The 20,190-nt window shown below is 42.3% G+C and overlaps 1 protein-coding gene across 2 annotated transcripts in view; it reads right to left on the bottom strand.

Annotated features, from left to right (window-relative positions):
- EPS8L1 (EPS8 like 1) overlaps positions 1-20,190 on the bottom strand; it is a 151,873-nt gene that overhangs the window by 59,023 nt on the left and 72,660 nt on the right. For both annotated transcript variants that reach the window (XM_056541869.1, XM_056541868.1), the window contains 2 exons: positions 12,990-13,035; positions 8,154-8,194 (listed from right to left, as the gene is read on the bottom strand). In XM_056541869.1, the coding sequence (XP_056397844.1) occupies positions 8,154-8,194; positions 12,990-13,006 (58 nt within the window). In that variant the 5' untranslated portion in view covers positions 13,007-13,035. The remainder of the gene's footprint in view (positions 1-8,153; positions 8,195-12,989; positions 13,036-20,190) is intronic.

The raw sequence follows: 20,190 nt of genomic DNA, 5'->3' as shown, positions 1-20,190 counted from the left end.
CTTCATATATTACTTACATTCACTGTACAATAGATACAATAGATGTACATACTTAATATACAATACAATACCATTTCATGACTTAGAGGGACCCTGCAGGAGAGCCCTGTGGACTTGAGGGCCTCTACTTGATGAGACTTTAGGACTGTACAGAACCATGTTCTGTACCTGGACACCACAAACCCCCTTACTTAATACAAGTCGCCCTCGACGTCTGTCCCCTTAGGGAGAGAAAGTGCAAACGTGTTACATAAAAAAACGTGCATGAAGGATGTGGTCTATCTCACACCCTTCTGTGAAAGGAGAGAGGCCCCCCAACTAACTGGGCCAAAAGGCAACAGTGAGGTTCCAGGTTCAATGTCCCTTTTTGCCGAAGCTAGTAAGGAACCACAAATGCTCCCATCATCCACCTAGGCATTAACCAAGGTATCTGCCTGCAGAGCCGATAAATGGTCGGTACCCTACCCATGCAGGGATACCCGGGGTTTATGCAGGGAGGTGCCAAACCTGATGACCACACATACCTCCCCTTGACCGTCACGAGGGACACCCAGAAGGGCTACCACACCCCGACAATCCTGTGTACAAACAACACGTAAAAATTTTAAACGTGACAAAAAAGAAATAAATAAATGAATGTGTGCAGATATACTGCCTGGACATCCAGCCGGATCTATAAAAATTTCTCCAATCCTAGCAAGAAGGCCGGAAATCAAGAGTTGAGTGCCACAGGTGTAGAGATTGGTACAGGTGCATCCACAACCACATCTTATCCTCTCAGTGTCGAGCATTGGACCTACAGACTTTACAATACAGATATAACACGTTATCAGTCCATTATAGTACTGGAGTAGGATTCATCATGTGGGGAAAGCCAAGAAATGAATGAGAATAGTTAATAAGGAACCATAAGCAACATCGGAATATTGCTGTATTTCAAAGAAGCCATAAAGGCGTTATTGCTATAAAGTATTACTGCATATGATAATGCAATGACCTTTATGCTTCACAACATAAAAGGGGCATGTTCATAATAACCTGAGGACCGGAGATGCAGCCAAGTCTAGCCAAGCAAATGCTAAAACTGGATGTCAATGTTGTTGCTAAATCACTCTACTTTTAGTGCTCTTTGGGCTTCTTGGGTCTCCAATCCTCCCCTTTACTTTAAAAAAATAAGGAAATTGGGTCATCCCAATGAGGTTACCCAACATGTTTGAAAATCTTTTTAATGATAAATAGCGGACACCTGATCTCCCACTACATATGTCAGAGATGAAAATTTCAGCAGTATAGGTGACAGCTAATAGAGGTCTAAATGTCATCCCTGTTTGTAAAGACAACAAGTGTATTTTGTTCTTGGTGAATGTCCTTATTATAAGCAGAGCTGTTCTCTCTGGTTGTTGTGAGGTTGGATCACTGGTATACCTGCCTATTCCTGCTCTTATTCAGACACGTCATGTGAATCTTAAGCACACAAGGAAAAGGCTTGAAAACATTAGACTTTTTTTTTTTTTATATTTGAGAAAAGAAAATTTGAAAATCATTCCTGAACTTGGAGATTTTTTTTTAAAACTAATTAACTTTAACTAATGTCCACCAAATATAAGTAAACAAACAAAAATGTGTAAAAATAAAAAATCCAAGACACAGCTTGCACTACTATTTTGTCTTGTGAAATATTGGATGCCATATTGGACACCCAATGGAATCTATTAGTTAATGGGGTCTGTTGGTCGCTATTGGTATCCAGGGATCTAGTAAATCTGTTGATTTCATTGTTCTGCTTCTATGATGAAGCAAACAATGGAAACCATTATATAGATGTGAACCCTTAGTAACAAACTCCTTAGTAATAAACTCTAATAATATCATAATATTTCAGATAAATTAAATAAATTTTCAAATCACCTGGTGCCAGAAAGATAAACAGACTCATAAATGACCTTTAAAATGTATAAATAAATAAAAAGCAAACTTTCCAATATTTATCAGCTGCTGTATGCCCTGGAAAAATATGTATAGTTTTTTTTTAATTCAACACAGTGCTGCCTGCTGCAACCTCTGTCTATGCTGGAAACACCCAGAGCAAACCTTCCCTGCTCTCATCAGTTTCTGACACAGACAGAGGTGGCAGCAGAGAGCACTGTGCCAGATTGAAAAGAGCCACATAACTTTGTGCATACAGTAGCTGATAAATTGTGGGAAACCTACTTTTTTTTTTTACAAATCTATAAAGCTTTCTGGCACCAGTCAACCCCTAAAGACAACTTACTACTTACTGTATAACAAAGATGCCCCCCTTCCCCCAGTTTTTATCCTGTCTCTCATCCGGAGAAACACAATATTACAATATTGCAAACTTTTCTGTAACTCTGTATAATGTGTCTAGTAGATTTATACATAATATTATAAAAGTGTTTACTGACCACTGAGTGTTCTCCTATCTGTTATGAACATTCCCATGGTTGGTAACCAGCACTAGGAATTAAAGGGGTTGTGCGCTGCCCTGCCTTTCGGAGCTCCGCTCGCAGCGTCCGGAAGTTCATTACTCCGAACGCTGTGTGCGGGCTTCTGTGTTCGTGGCCGCCCCCTCGTGACGTCACGCCCAGCCCCTCGTGACCTCACGCCCGCCCCCTTAACGAAAGTCTATGGGACTTTGGTTGAGGGGGTGGGTGTGACATCACGAGGGGGCGGCCGCGATCACGGAAGCCCGCACACAGCGTTTGGAGTAATGAACTTCCGGACGCTGCGAGCGGAGCTCCAAAAGGCAGGGCAGCGCACAACCCCTTTAAGGACTCAGCAAATTTTTGTTTTTGCATTTTCGCTTTTTCCTCCTTCCTTTCTAAAAATCATAACGCTTTCAATTTTGCACCAACAAAAATTATTTATGTGGTTAAATAAAAGAGAAAAATGCTCCCGTTTCTACGCAGTGCAATATTTGGTAAAAATGACACCTTATCTTTATTCTGTAGGTCCATACGGTTACAAGGATACACAATTCACGTAGGTTTTATTTTATTTTAATACTTTAAAAAATTATAAACTTCATGCACCAAAATAAGTTTGTTTAAAATTGGTATCTTATGACCCCTAAAACTTTTTATTTTAAGTACACAATGTGAGCTCATTTTTTGCACCGTCATCTGTAGTTTTTATAGTTACAATTTTTTCACTTTTTATTAATATTTTTATGGTAAATGACCAAAAATGCACAATTTTGGACTTTGGTATTTTTTTTTACGTGTACGCCATCGACCATGTGGTTTAGCTAATCTAATATTTTAATAGTTCGAACATTTACGCACGCGGCAGTACCACATATGATTATTTCTATTCTTTATTACATTATTTTATTTAAAAAATGGGAAGGGGTTAATGAACTTTTATGAAAATTTTTTTTTACATGTACAGGCATGGAGCAATAGATCGCCAATCGGACAACGGAGAGGCAGGTGAGGACCCTCCCGTCATCTTGTAAGCTGATCGGGACATCGCGATTTTGTCGCGATGGTGCCGATCAGCTCCGCTGAGGTGCCGGGATTCTTTTACTTTCGTTTTAGATGCCGTGATCAACTTTGATCGTGGCGTCTAAAGGGTTAATGTCGGGCATCGGCCGATAGGCCGTGCTCGGCATTAGCCGTGGGTCCTGGCTGCCGGTAGCAACTGGGACCCACCGGCTTTAACCCGTTCTCTGCTGGTGAGAACGGTTTAAACCCGGTAAATGGGACCCGGTAAATGGGACCAGGTCAGGTATGCCCTGAGTGCTTACGGATCGGGGTGCAGAACGTATGCATATGCCCTGCGTCCCCAAGAGGATAAAGGTAAAGCGAATACAAATAATTGTATGTTTTTTGGACATCCAAAAATAGCTCATAATATAGGTCTTCTTTTCTCTTTGCACCAGTAGAAGCATCAGCACAGCCTATGTATCAGTTACTAGATGTCTCTCGTAGAGGTTTCTGTAATGTCCTCATTTTACCCATGTTGGCATCAGAACAAATGCACATTTTGTATTTTACAGGGTCACAATGGACTTTAAAAAGATTTTGGGAACCCTGCATCATACTCAAGCCCATTACTCCCTTGTTTCATTCCTTCTTCTAAGTACACAATGTGGTTATGGAGAACAGTTGTATATGTGCATTGTACCACCTGTTGCTACAGTAATTATAGATATTAGAACTCCACCTATGACCGGTGTGGCTGGTTCTTATCTCCCAGAGATAGTCACAATGCATCTTGTTCTCCTAATTACATATGAAAAGACTTGATAGTCTAGATTCTCTAGTAACCGAACCTTTAAACCTTTTACATATCAATGATAGCCAGAAATCAGTGCAAAAATGTCAATTATGTGTCTAGTTGGTAACAGTAATAAAGGGTTTTCTTATCATTTAGACAACCCCTTTACATATACCCTGTTAGGAGAGAAGGACTTCATAGGAAAGTGTTTTCAATGCAGAGTGAAGAGCATCTGTAAATTACAACTTTTGCTCTGGTTGACCCTCTGCAGGGGAAATGAAGTCTAAGCTTTTGAATATTAGAGTTGACCACCAGGCTGGCTTAAATATTAAAAGGGGTAAGACACCCCCTTTAACTATAATGGATATTATAAATCCCATAGTTAATAACATTCATTATCCTTTATACTAAAAAAAAAAAAAAAAAAAAAGGAAAACAGTCAAACATTACCATGTGAATGACATTGCTGCATATGGACCCAATATTGGTCCAGTAGGGTGTATCACTTTAAAGGGAAATATACTTTTTATGTTGATTTCCACCATTGGCTTCTTTTTTTATAACATTCTTTGCTTTATTAATTTCTTTTTATATTCATTTTTTATTTTTGTATATTGTAGGATAATTCTCATAGATATGTGAATTGGTAAATTTAATGGGCGCTGTCAGATAGAAAAACTTTTTATATGTTGTACATCCTGGCAAAACATTAAAGGGTTATTCCAGGAATTTTTTGTATTTGACTATGCTACAGGGACTGTAAAGTTAGTGTAGTTCATAATATAGTGTCTGTACCTGTGTCTGTATAGTGTCTGTACGGTTTTCTCACAATTCTTATGTGATTTTCACTCCAATATTTATTTTTAACAGCATACAAAATGACTGTTGTCTCAGATTTTTCCCAGGTTGCAATGCGGCCGAGACCTGACTCACTAGTCAGCTGATGAAAGGGAGCCTGTCTGCTTCAATGGGTAGAGCAATCGCTTGGTGGGAGAGAGATCAAACTGCAACTAATGCAACAGCTGTAGGCACCCTGATTGAAAACAACAGGTCTTTAGATTAATGCAGCTCATTTCTGTTTCAATTGTTGGGGTGGCTGATGTGGGGGAGGGAGGAAAATGGAATTATGGGATTTGTAGTAAAAAAAAGAAAAGTCAAACAGGAAATATTAGTTCACAAAAAGCTAGCCACAGTGTTATGGTAATCTCATGACATAGCCATTTAGCCCGAAGACAAGCGCATATCCTTCATAAGCATGTCCATTACTGTCTGCCAGGTATGTACTAAAATCACCTTATGGTGGATAACCCCTTTAACCTTTCTTATATACTGTCATGGCCGTAAATGTTGGCACCCCTGAAATTTTTCAAGAAAGTGAAGTATTTCTCACAGAAAAGGATTGCAGTAACACATGTTTTGCTATACACATGTTTATTCTCTTTGTGTGTATTGGAACTAAACCAAAAAAGGGAGGAAAAAAAGCAAATTGGACATAATGTCACACCAAACTCCAAAAAAGGGCTGGACAAAATTATTTGCACCCTTTCAAAATTGTGGAAAAATAAGATTGTTTAAATCATGTGATGCTCCTTTAAACTCACCTGGGGCAAGTAACAGGTGTGGGCAATATAAAAATCACACCTGAAAGCAGATAAAAAGGAGAGAAGTTCACTTAGGCTTTGCATTGTGTGTCTGTGTGTGCCACACTAAGCATAGACATCAGAAAGAGGAGAAGAGAACTGTCTGAGGACTTGAGAACCAAAATTGTGGAAAAATATCAACAATCTTAAGATCACAAGTCCATCTCAAGAGTTCTAGATTTGCCTTTGTCCACAGTGTACAACATTATCAAGAGCAGGACAATGACCCCAAACGTATGTCAAAAAGCACCCAGAAATGGATAGCAACAAAGCGCTGAAGAGTTCTGAAGTGGCAGCAATGAGTCCAGTTCTAAATCCCATTGACCACCTGTGGAGAGATCTTAAAATTGCAATAAGAGAGACCTGGAGCAGTTTGCAAAGAAAGAGTGGTCCAACATTCCGACTGAGAGGCGCAAGAAGCTTATTGATGGTTATAGGAAGCAACTGATTTCAGTAATTTTTTTGCAAAGGTTGTGCAACCAAATATTAAGTTAAGGGTGCCAATAATTTTGTCCAGCCCATTTTTGGAGTTTGGTGTGACATTATGTCCAATTTGCTTTTTTTCCTTCATTTTTTGGTTTAGTTCCAATACACACAAAGGGAATAAACATGTGTATAGCAAAACGCGTGTTACTGCAATCCTTTCTGTGAGAAATACTTAATTTTCTTGAAAAATTTCAGGGGTGCCAACATTTACGACCGTGACTGTACTTCATAAGAAAAGCTTACTTTTTTTTTTTTTTTTTATAGAAACATGGCTTATAAAATGGTTTTATCCAAGCTAAAGTACAGGCATAGACAAAGTCCAGTAAGTGAGGGTGGGCTAGCACTCCTCTGTGCTTTCTTCTGTCCTATCAGACACAGAGGAGTACTATCAGACAGGAGAGAGAACAGATGAGTACTATCAGACAGGAGAGAGCACAGAGGAGTACTATCAGACAGAAGAGAGCACAGAGGAGTCCTATCAGACAGGAGAGAGCACAGAGGAGTACTATCAGACATGAGAGAGCACAGAGGAGTCCTATCAGACAGGAGAGAGCACAGAGGAGTACTATCAGACAGGAGAGAGCACAGAGGAGTACTATCAGACAGGAAAGAGCACAGAGAAGTGCTATCAGACAGGAGAGAGAACAGAGGAGTGCTATCAGACAGGAGAGAACAGAGGATTACTATCAGACAGGAGAGAGAACAGATGAGTACTATCAGACAGGAGAGAGCACAAAGGAGTACTATCAGACAGAAGAGAGCACAGAGGAGTCCTATCAGACAGGAGAGAGCACAGAGGAGTACTATCAGGCAGGAGAGAGCACAGAGGAGTACTATCAGACAGGAGAGAGCACAGAGGAGTACTGTCAGATAGAAGAGAGCACAGAGGAGTCCTATCAGACAGGAGAGAGCACAGAGGAGTACTATCAGACAAGAGAGAGCACAGAGGAATACTATCAGACAGGAGAGAGCACAGAGGAGTGTTATCAGACAGGAGAGAGCACAGAGGAGTACTATCAGACAGGAGTGAGCACAGAGGAGTACTATCAGACAGGAGAGAGCACAGAGGAGTACAATCAGACAGGAGAGAGCACAGAGGAGTGTTATCAGACAGGATAGAGCACAGAGGAGTACTATCAGACAAGAGAGAGCACAGAGGAATACTATCAGACAGGAGAGAGCACAGAGGAGTGTTATCAGACAGGAGAGAGCACAGAGGAGTACTATCAGACAGGAGAGAGCACAGAGGAGTGCTATCAGACAGGAGAGAGCACAGAGGAGTACTATCAGACAGGAGTGAGCACAGAGGAGTACTATCAGACAGGAGAGAGCACAGAGGAGTACAATCAGACAGGAGAGAGCACAGAGGAGTGTTATCAGACAGGATAGAGCACAGAGGAGTACTATCAGACAAGAGAGAGCACAGAGGAGTGCTATCAGACAGGAGAAAGCACAGAGGAGTGCTGTCAGACAGGAGAGAGCACAGAGGAGTACTATCAGACTGGAGAGAGCACAGAGGAGTACAATCAGACAGGAGTGAGCACAGATGAGTGCCAGCCCACCCTCACTTACTGGACTTTGTCCATGCCTGTGCTTCAGCTTTGACAAAGCCATGATTTTACAAGCTTCTCTATAAAAAGAAAATAACATTTTCTTATTAAGTATATTAGAAAGGTTAATGTTTTGCCAAGATGTACAACATATAAAAAGTTTTTGAATCTGACAGTGCCTATTTAAAGCAAACAAACCTTTGAACAAGCATATCAGTAGTAATGTTAGACTTACCATATATAGATTTGGCGTTGGGTTTTGACACCCCATTTAGTCTAAAATGAAAAAAAAATATATATATATATTAGGATATATTGATAATAATATACAAAATAATGGTACACTGATCTTCTATAGTAAATACAATCACACATCAACATAATGGAGTATTTATCCCAAAAAATGGGCCCAAAGTAATTAATAAATCCCACCAAGTAAGTAAGAGTTATTCATATAATTTTTCTATATCATTTCATACTCTGTAAATTTGAAACAGAAAGCACAAGGATATTTAAAAGGCCGGAAGTATTGCAAAAAAAGTGAACCTGTCATCAACAAAAACTTTTTATATAATGTAGATAATATCATTATATGTATATTTGTAATATACATAGATTAAAAATGTGAATATTTTTGGGTGAAATAATGCTGTACCTGCAGCTATTGCCTGTGTGTCTCTATGAGGAGACCAAATAGACCTGTGCAGGCTTCTGGCTTGTCAATCAGCCTGCTCTGTGAGCCGGGAGCATGTCACAGAGTTTTACTGCACAGAGCTGGTCCTCAGTGTACAGAGCCTTGCTTGTCTTCAGTGTAGAGAGGCCTGCTTGTCCTCACTGCACAGAGCCCTGCTTGTCCTTAGTGTACAGAGCCCTGCTTGTCCTCACTGTACAGAGCCCTGCTTGTCCTCAGTGTACAGAGCCCTGCTTGTCTTCACTGCACAGAGCCCTGATTGTCCCCAGTGTACAAAGCCCTGCTTGTCCTCAGTGTACAGAGCCCTGCTTGTCCTCAGTGTACAGAGCCCTGCTTGCCCTCAGTGTACAGAGCCCTGCTTGTCCTCAGTGTACAGAGCTCTGCTTGTCCTCAGTGTACAGAGCCCTGCTTGTCCTCAGTGTACAGAGCCCTGCTGGTCTTCAGTGTACAGAGCCCTGCTTGTCCTCATTGTACAGAGCCCTGCTTGTCCCCAGTGTACAGAGCCCCGCTTGTCCTCAGTGCACAGAACCCTACTTATGCTCAGTGTACAGAGCCCTGTTTGTCCTCAGTGTACAGAGCCCTGCTTGCCCTCAGTGTACAGAGCCCTGCTTGTCCTCAGTGCACAGAGCCTTGCTTGTCCTCAGTGTACAGAACCCTACTTGTCCTCAGTGTACAGAGCCCTGCTTGTCCTCAGTGTACAGACCCCTGCTTGTCCTCAGTGTACAGAACCCTACTTGTCCTCAGTGTACAGAGCCCTGCTTGTCCTCAGTGTACAGACCCCTGCTTGTCCTCAGTGTACAGAGCCCTGCTTGCCCTCAGTGTACAGAGCCCTGCTTTCCCTCAGTGTACAGAGTCCTGCTTGTCCTCAGTGCACAGAGCCTTGCTTGTCCTCAGTGTACAGAACCCTACTTGTCCTCAGTGTACAGAGCCCTGCTTGTCCTCAGTGTACAACCCCTGCTTGTCCTCAGTGTACAGAACCCTACTTGTCCTCAGTGTACAGAGCCCTGCTTGTCCTCAGTGTACAGACCCCTGCTTGTCCTCAGTGTACAGAGCCCTGCTTGTCCCCAGTGTACAGATCTCGGCTTGTCCTCAGTGTACAGAGCCCTGCTTCCCCCCAGTGTACAGATCCCTGCTTGTCTTCAGTGTACAGAGTTCTGCTTGTCCTCAGTGTACAGAACCCTGCTTGTCCTCAGTGTACAGAGCCCTGCTTCCCCCCAGTGTACAGATCCCTGCTTGTCTTCAGTGTACAGAGTTCTGCTTGTCCTCAGTGTACAGAACCCTGCTTGTCCTCAGTGCACAGAGCCCTGCTTGTCCTCAGTGTACAGAGCCCTGCTTGTCCTCAGTGCACAGAGCCCTGCTTGTCCTCAGTGTACAGAGCCCTGCTCGTCCTCAGTTTAGAGAGCCCTGCTTGTCCTCAGTGTACAGAGCCCTGCTTGTCCTCAGTGTACAGAGCCCTGCTCGTCCTCAGTTTAGAGAGCCCTGCTTGTCCTCAGTGTACAGAGCCCTGCTTGTCCTCAGTGCACAGAGCCCTGCTTGTCCTCAGTGTACAGAGCCCTGCTCGTCCTCAGTTTAGAGAGCCCTGCTTGTCCTCAGTGTACAGAGCCCTGCTTGTCCTCAGTGTACAGAGCCCTGCTCGTCCTCAGTTTAGAGAGCCCTGCTTGTCCTCAGTGTACAGAGCTGTGCTTTGTTGTCCAAGCTCACTTCCTATATTTGGTCTCCTCATAGAGACACACAGACAATACCGGAAGGGACATAAATATAAACATTTTTTAACCAATGTATATTACAAATATACATATAATGGTGCTATCTACATTATATAAAAAGTTTTTGTTAATGACAGGTGCATTTTAAATAAACCTCCAAAAATCTAGATGGAGAGGTTTAGCCTGAGTGCAAGTCCCACTCTCCACCCTCTATTCTCATTTTTTATATTTCCCACTATACACCTGCCATGCAGCTTTAGACCAGATTAAGGTGCAGATAAGAGCCAGGCCCACAGTTGTCAGTTTCCTATAATTGTATCACATTAACTTCATGAAACAACAAATAAGAAGCACAATAAAGAGTAAAAGCTAGTAGTTAAAACAAACAGTAAAATTACCGGGCAGAAATATTGCAGGAAACGATGAGGTTAGAGATTGCCCCATATGCAGGAGCCTATGGCAAGGCGTGATAAGGAAATAGACATGGCAGGTAAAACTGGTAAGTCATCAGTGGTTGCTAAGTGCAAATAAATCTTGTTGGCATTACAGATGACTGGTTTGTGTATCTACAGAGTAAGCGGCATGATGGTATTGCCAATGAATACAGTGTTTGAATCATCAGGGATATCTATGTTATCTGTATTACTGATGCCTAGGTACGGTTTCATTTCTCCAAATCATGGTACAGTAGCAAGAAGTCAAGATCAACTACTTAGAATTCTTAAAGATGTGCCATGGTTCATTTGTAGGAATATTTGCATAGCATATATTCCAAGTAATTCAATCATTCTAATTCTAACAGCAAGATACCACAGATTGCCATGTTGTTGAGGTATTCTTACATGGAAGAAGAAGGTAGCTAGGTTCTTTCTCAAATGGCATATTCTTTTTTTTTACATGGTGGACTGAGGATCTCAGTGACCCAGGGTAAGGTTCCATGAAGCAGCTAATGGTAAAGCGAACCAAAAACCATACCATGCAGCATGTCCATAAGGTTTGCATACTACTTATGATATGCCAGTATGCTGCTTGGCACAGGTTTTTTTTTTTTTTTTTTGCTACATTGTGACCATCTATAAGCCTTTTTTCAGTACCTCCAACATACAATCCCATGCAAAAAAAAATAACTCCTCTCCCCTAAGCCCCTCCAGCATACAGTCCAATCAAAGAGCCTCCCACCCTTCCCCTCAGCCTCCTCCAACTTGCAATCCCACATAAATAGCATCACTCCCATGCTCCACCTCGCTACCCTCTGTTTCTCAGAATACACATGTAGCACATTACTTTTGGCTTACAGGCCCACCATGCTGCTTCTGTAAACCAGAAGACTATGCCCGTTCCTGTGACATTGCACCTACCTTGGGTTGATTAAAAACAGATTGGAGCAGCAGCCAAGACCTGACACACAGGGAATCCTGTCAGCAGCATCTGCATTGCTTTGTAAAAGACAGTTTTTAAAATAGCAAAGTTGCTGCCTTCTTGACCAGGCCAGCGACCTCCTTAAAGGGGTACTCCGCCCCTAGACATCTTATCCCCTATCCAAAGGATAGGGGATAAGATGTCAGATCGCCACGGTCCCACTGCTGGGGACCCCCGGGATTGCCACTGCGGCACCCCGCTGTCATTACTGCACAGAGCGAGTTCGCTCTGCACGTAATGACGGGCAGTACAAGGGCCGGAGCAGCGTTACGTCACGTCCCCGCCCCTCGTGACGTCACGGCCCGTCCCCCTCAATACGAGTCTATGGGAGGGGACGTGGCGGTCGTCACGCCCCTGCCATAGACTTGTATTAAGGGGATGGGCCGTGATGTCACGAGGGTCAGAGCTATGACATCACGCTGCTCCGTCCCCTGTACTGCCCATCATTACGCACAGAACGAACTTGCTCTGTGCAGTAATGACAGCGGGGTGCCGCAGCGGCAATCCCGGGGGTCCCCAGCAGCGGGACCGTGGCGATCTGACATCTTATCCCCTATCTCCTTTGGATAGGGGATAAGATGTCTAGGGGCGGAGTACCCCTTTAAAGGGGAACTCTGCCACTAGACATATTATTACCCATGCAAAGGATAGGGGATAAGATGTCTGATCGTGGGGATCCTGCCGCTGGTGACCCTGGAAATCTCCCTGCTGCACAAGGCATTCGTTTAGAGCGCCGGGGGCTCGTGACGTCACGGCCACGTCCTGCTTGTGATATCACGGCCATCCCCCTAAGTCTATGGGAGGGGGCGTGCATTGCATTGAGACTTGCATTGAGGGGCGTGGTCGTGACATCACGAGAGGGGCATGGCTGTGATGTCACGAGCCTACACCCCGCATCGCCAGTCATCTGGCATGGAGCGACATTAGCTCTGTGTACCAGATGTTTCGGGTGCCGCAGCCAAGATCGCGGGGGTCCCCAGTTGCGGAACCCCCCGGTCAGACATCCTTTGGATAGGGGATAAGATGTCTAGGGGCAGAGTACCCCTTTTACCCTTTCTACTCCCCACCCCAGCTATGCCCCTGCAAGAATTGTTGACATAGGAGACTATAGTGCTGTTATGATGAACCTTTTCTTGGCACACATATATTGCCTTCTAAATGCAAAATAAGTTAATTTAGTTAATTGCTAAATAAGTTAATTCAATGTCTAGTTGTATTTATAAAGCTATTTTAGAAATGCAGCCATAGTACATACCGAGGTGAGGCACTCATTTTCGCTCTCTGGTTAAGTGATCTTCTTCCTAATTGTGGAGAAAATAAATTGTCAGTAGTTTTATCTACAGTATTTCTTGAGGCAAATACATTTAAAAATAACTACATGTAAAATATTAAATGAATTAATTTACAAGAAAATAATACATACTGTTACGCCGAGCGCTCCGGGTCCCCGCTCCTCCCCAGAGCGCTCGCAACTTCCTCGCATTTGCAGCGCCCCGGTCAGACCTGCTGACCGGGTGCGCTGCAATGTCTCTCTCAGCCGGGATGCGATTCGCGATGCGGGAGGCGCCCGCTCGCGATGCGCATCCCGGCTCCCGTACCTGACTCGCTCCCCGTCGGTCTTGTCCCGGCGCGCGCGGCCCCGCTCCTTAGGGCGCGCGCGCGCCGGGTCTCTGCAATTTAAAGGGCCACTGCGCCACTGATTGGCGCAGCAGGCTTGATTAGTGTGTTCACCTGTGAACTCCCTATTTATACATAACTTCCCCTGCACTCCCTTGCCGGATCTTGTTGCCATTGTGCCAGTGAAAGCGTTCCCTTGTGTGTTCCTAGCCTGTGTTCCAGACCTCCTGCCGTTGCCCCTGACTACGATCCTTGCTGCCTGCCCTGACCTTCTGCTACGTCCGACCTTGCTCTTGTCTACTCCCTTGTACCGCGCCTATCTTCAGCAGTCAGAGAGGTTGAGCCATTGCTGGTGGATACGACCTGGTTGCTACCGCCGCTGCAAGACCATCCCGCTTTGCGGCGGGCTCTGGTGAATACCAGTAGCAACTTAGAACCGGTCCACCAACACGGTCCACGCCAATCCCTCTCTGGCACAGAGGATCCACCTCCAGCCAGCCGAATCGTGACACATACATTGATGCTTTATACAATGTATGGTCATTATTTTTCTTTATGTGAACTTTTTGAGAACTGAACAAAAAATATTTATACAATGTAAAATCTTTGCTTGGCATTGTAATACACCAAATTTGTTCTCTGGGATACATGATTCTACATACACATATTCAAATATATATCTGTACATAATATGGTAGTACAGAGGTTTGGCAGTCAACCAATGTTTTTTGTAGCAAGCTAATATAAACTAAATACTATAACCATGACCCTTATATCTTCATGACAACTGGGATTTCAGATCACACACAAATGACCACTGTTGTTTCAAACAACGTCCCTCTAAATGCAGCCTGTGTTATTCTCAACAAATTTATACATACTTTTATTTATCAAACATATCTCCATATCCCAGCTCTTAAATTTGGACCACTTGGTGTCTCACTTTCCTGTAATTGGCAGTTCACTGCCTGTTATCAGGCTTAGTCTGTCTCTAGTAACAGACCAAGATGGAACACAGGAAGTGGGGTGTGGATCACCTAGTGTCATGCAGGAGAGAGGGAAAAGCTTGGACTGTGTGCCTGCTATCTGTGAGCCTATCTACCTTTTCCAGACGATCAAATTAGTTAAATTGTTCTTCAGTTTGATTATATAGGATTCATTAGATAAGGCAGCAGGAAGCCATTCTCAGTCACAGTAGGTTCCATCAGAATGGGCTTACTGCTGTATAATCTAATTTGTCATAAGTCTAACAAGCCTTAATACCAGCCCCCTTCACATCACTGGTCTTGTCCAATGCTTACAGGTGGAAGGAGTAGGGGAACGAGTTTACAAGGCAGACAGGACAGATGATATGGAATGCACTATGAGGAGTAACATTATATTAGTAAGTTGCTTTCTTATACTTTTCGATACCATGCACAGGTTGTTTCTTTTGCTGGACAACCCCTTTAAGACTTCCTTTTGATTTGTGCTTAGACCCCCACGATCAGTAGAATGAGCAGTGTTAAGTGTGCTCTTAAGCTGTCACTTCCTGGCTCACAGCGATCTCTGGCTAGGTTTTCTGGACAGCCCCATTATAATGTTACAGAATCCAGAGATCACTGTGGGCCAAGGAATGAAGCACTCACTTCTCTCTGCTTGTTCTACTGATTGTGGGGGTGTCAGCACTGATCCTGACCATGGCAATGTTTTTTTTTGGTGACACTGTAAGAGTGCAGGCCGCTTAATAAATATGGAGCATCTGTAACCTCTTTCATCGTATCAATTTCCCTTGTTTTCTAATTACATTCTTGGTATATAGTAACCTACTGTAAAACAATGATTTATTGCACTTGTCTCACATGCTATATGGTTTGTACTATTTGTTATTTAAATAAAAAGGTATTTACATGACTTATTCTATGCCACTTCAACACGCTCAATAGGATATATGAGATGTCAGCGAAATTGCTCTTTATTGGAAATCCATTCAGTGAAACTTCTCCTGGTTCACATAAATATTCCAGTAGCAGGTTGGTACAATGAACATACTTTGATGATACTGGTTTGCTCACTTTTTGCAATGTACATATCTCTGACAATTCATTGAAGTTAAATTGTTGCCTTAGATGCCCTTTAACTCTTCATAAAAACACATGCTAAAGTTGAACTTGTAAAGTTGGTTGATCTAATGTCATTTTTTTTATGACTTACATGGTCATAACATCACTTGAAAATGGTGTAAATAACTAAACCAATGTATACATTTAAAAATACTGACCAAACCTGGGAAGAGATTATATTGGATCAGTGTTGTAGATGCAAAGACAAGCAGATGAATAGAATTGAATATATAACAACCATTGATAATACTATTAAATTGAACAGCCGAGAACCAAAATAAATACATATTCTCTCAGAAACAGCCTGCACCATGCATTACAGATGACACTACTTGTTCCTAACACTAATTCCTATCCAGTTTTAACATAGAGGATGAGCAGAGCAGAATTTTTTATTTAATTTGCTGAAACTACAATCTGGGACTGAGAACGTCCCATAAACGTGCATTGTGAGACCATCTTGGTGTAATGGTACGGAGCTGAGAGGGAACGTGCTTTGTGAGACCATCTTGGTGTAATGGTACGGAGCTGATAGGGAACGTGCTTTGTGAGACCATCTTGGTGTAATGATACGAAGCTGAGAGGGAACGTGCTTTGTGAGACCATCTTGGTGTAATGGTACGGAGCTAAGAGGGAACGTGCTTTGTGAGACCATCTTGGTGTAATGGTACGGAGCTGAGAGGGAACGTGCTTTGTGAGACCATCTTGGTGTAATGGTACGGAGCTGAGAGGGAACGTGCATTGTGAGACCATCTTGGTGTAATGGTACGGAGCTGAGAGGGAACGTGCTTTGTGAGACCATCTTGGTGTAATGGTACGGAGCTGAGAGGTAACGTGCTTTGTGAGACCATCTTGGTGTAATGGTACGGAGCTGAGAGGGAACGTGCATTGTGAGACCATCTTGGTGTAATGGTACGGAGCTGAGAGGGAACGTGCTTTGTGAGACCATCTTGGTGTAATGGTACGGAGCTGAGAGGGAACGTGCTTTGTGAGACCATCTTGGTGTAATGGTACGGAGCTGAGAGGGAACGTGCTTTGTGAGACCATCTTGGTGTAATGGTACGGAGCTGAGAGGGAACGTGCTTTGTGAGACCATCTTGGTGTAATGGTACGGAGCTGAGAGGGACCTGCTTTGTGAGACCATCTTGGTGTAATGGTACGGAGCTTAGAGGGAACGTGCTTTGTGAGACCATCTTGGTGTAATGGTACGGAGCTTAGAGGGAACGTGCTTTGTGAGACCATCTTGGTGTAATGGTACGGAGCTTAGAGGGAACGTGCTTTGTGAGACCATCTTGGTGTAATGGTACGGAGCTGAGAGGGACCTGCTTTGTGAGACCATCTTGGTGTAATGGTACGGAGCTGAGAGGGAACGTGCTTTGTGAGACCATCTTGGTGTAATGGTACGGAGCTGAGAGGGAACGTGCTTTGTGAGACCATCTTGGTGTAATGGTACGGAGCTGAGAGGGAACGTGCTTTGTGAACATTTCTCCCAGCTCTATTTAGCAATCAGTCAGGGTCTGAACACTCAAACCCCAGCCGATCAAAACTTTTGATATGTCTCTACGACACATCAAAAGTATTTTTGTAAATGACAGTGCCCATTTAGGATCCCTATACACAGGTCAATGATCAACTGAATAATCACTTATATGATTAATATATACTATATCATTGCTCAGTATTAGCACGTCCAGTGATCGAATGATAAAATACTCTTTTGTTGTTGAACAGGCCATAAAATTCAAATTTTTCATGTATGTAGGTAATGTGTCACCAACAGTATTGTAATGTGGTTTGTTCACATGATCACATGAATAATCGTTGGGACACGAAAATGAAAGTAAACAAACCTTGTTATGGGTGGTAAATCTGCCATTGTAAAAAGACCCTTTTGTTATAGTATATCATTCGTGTTATCAGTTCCCTATTTTGTAGAGTAAAATACACGTATACAGCATTGGACATAGTTCTACACTGTTTATTGTCATCCCAAACAATCAGTAAACTCTTCTTCAGGGCCTGACTATGTTTAGGGTTTCACCAGATACACTGATTCATTGTTTGAGTCACCAGGGCCATTGTGTTTAGCTTTGAAAGTAAGCTGAAGACCGGGTGGACATGTATTCTACTATCTGTGGATCCCAACCCTAAAAAAGGGGTCCTGACCCTGTAGATTACGACATGTTATTATCCATGTGGTTTCTTTAATGGTTACAAGAGATGTGCAATCTGATTCACCACAAAGTGGTTTGGGTTCGAATTCCATAAAACAATTAGCTTCTGATTAGTTTCGTCCTTGCTCCTTTACACTAAGTGACTTGGAGGTAGGCCCAGCCACCCAATGTAGTGTACAGAAGCAGGGACTCCTTTACCTTTGACAGGAGTCCCTGCTCATGTACATACAGTACTTTCTGTGGGCAATCACAGGGCATATCGGAGTCTGAAACTTAATTCAAAATGAATCTGAGTCATTTTTGCCAAATCAGACCTGAAATGAATTTAGTTTTTTTGCTGTTTATTTTTGCCTCACATTCACCTGGGCCTAATATATGAGATTCAAGAGTTGCCTAATGCCCTCCACAAATCATGGTGGATATTGGTAACAATAAAAGACATGGAGAGATACACTGAGGCTCTTCTCTAAATACATGGTGTTATGGTTGGTTGACAAGGTGATCCTCGCAACCGTCTATATACACCCAGTGAGTGGCTATTTTTATATACACATAACATACACATGAATGTATATAATTGGATTGCAGTGCTACCTGGTATTTTAGCTGTTTTCATACAAATGAATGGGATCAGTTTGATCATCAGTTCGATCATCAGAAACTGAGCCGGATTGCCACATATATATGTAACAGCTCCCTTACACAGACTGGCAAAGTAGGTAACTGAAATCCTACATTCTATAATGTGGGAAAAATGAGATTTCATTTCTATGAGGATTTGCAATTTTTATTAACCCTTTATACTTTCATTATTTTAGATGGAAGTGCTTGTGTTTTGTTGATTCACACCTTGACTCCATATAATGAATAGATCACTTTGCGATGACTCTAACATTATCAGAAGGTGGTGCCAGGGTGTAGTACTAAATGATCAATCAACTGAGGCTAAAGTCATGAACTGTGCCAGCATATTAGCTGTTCTTTTATCTAACTCACTATTAAAACAATGATGCAATACTTGAAACAACACCAAGCCCTTTCAGATCATTTGATTTTTATATACGCAGTTTTATACTAAATGTTTATTACAGCACTGCTTTAAACTCCCTTTCCTACAAGATACGTCATTTTTGAGATCTCCATAAACGTGTGGACAATAGGCATGCTCACTATATAGTCCTTAAAGGGGTACTCTGGTGACATTTTTTTTTTTTTTAAATCAACTGGTGCCAGAAAGTTAAACACATTTGTAAATTACTTCTATAAAAAAAATCTTAACCCTTCCAGTACTTATGAGCTGCTGTATGCTCCACAGAAACTTCTTTTATTTGTTAATATATTTTCTGTCTGACCACAGTGCTCTCTGCTGACACCTTTGTGCATATCAGGAACTGTCCAGAGCAGCATATGTTTGCTATGGGAATTTTCTCCTGCTCCGAACAATTCCTGACATGGACAGAGGTGTCAGCAGAGAGCACTGTGGTCATACAGAAAAGAAATTCAAAAAGAAAAGAACTTCCTGTGGAGCATACAGCAGCTGATAAGTACTGGAAGGATTAGGATTTTTAAATAGAATTAATTTACAAATCTGTTTAACTTTCTGTCACCAGTTGATTTAAAAAAAAATTTTTTTGTCCGGAGTACCCCTTTATGATTGGGGTGAAAGGGGTTGGGCAGCAATTCAAGAAGGTGATCAGATTATTAGATAAGAAACTGCAGCTGTGATCATGTATTTACTTTACGGTTCATTATGGAGTGCCATACCTTTGGTGAACTTAGAATCACACAAATCTTAATAAACAATAATACTACTTAGTAAGCATTTTGTGTAAAGCTAAAGATTTGTGAAAATATGTTAAGTATGCAGGTTATATTTAATGCAGTAAACAGTAATCACCTACATCAATTTTATTCCATGTATTAAAAATGGCTTAGACAGTAACAAACATAGTATTGTTACTTGTATTACAGATATAATACAGATCTAGGGTCACTATAATGATGATAGTGCAAAGGGAAACTGTACCACGTCCCTGTGTAGTACATCACATTGGTATTAAGTCAATCATGTCCCATCTAAAGGTGCCCATACACTATAGTCAAAAGTGAACTAAGGTGAGAAATAATAATGTTGGGGGAGAGATAGATCAGGAATGTTGATTTCAACTGTTTGTGTAATGTCCGTAAATCTGTATTTTGTATTTTCTGCTTTGGGTCCTGTTCAGACATTAGGTTTGTGTCTGAACAGTTTCTGTGTTTATTCTCCCTGGTTTGGGAAAAGTTAACCCTTCAGCACTGGGAGGATATATAAGGCCTCTTCAGGTGCTTCTCTGGGATGGTTGGTTATTACACCTGTTACTCTGACCATGTTTGCATTATGTTCACTTTGTCTGTTTGAGCACATGTCCTGAGTTTAAACCATGGTTATCTGTCCCAGTTATTTGATATAGATTTTAGCTTGCCTTGTTTGAGTAATTTGTTGGGTTGGGTTTATCCTTTTATTGTTCATTCTGTATATGCTTTGTGTTTCCTTTGTCCATATTCACACTGTGCATTTTGTCGG

This window comes from Hyla sarda, chromosome 10 (assembly GCF_029499605.1).
Source record: "Hyla sarda isolate aHylSar1 chromosome 10, aHylSar1.hap1, whole genome shotgun sequence".
Lineage (NCBI taxonomy): Eukaryota > Metazoa > Chordata > Amphibia > Anura > Hylidae > Hyla > Hyla sarda.
The sequence above is the reverse complement of the archived record's forward strand: the minus strand, read 5'-3'. Positions and strand labels throughout refer to the sequence as shown.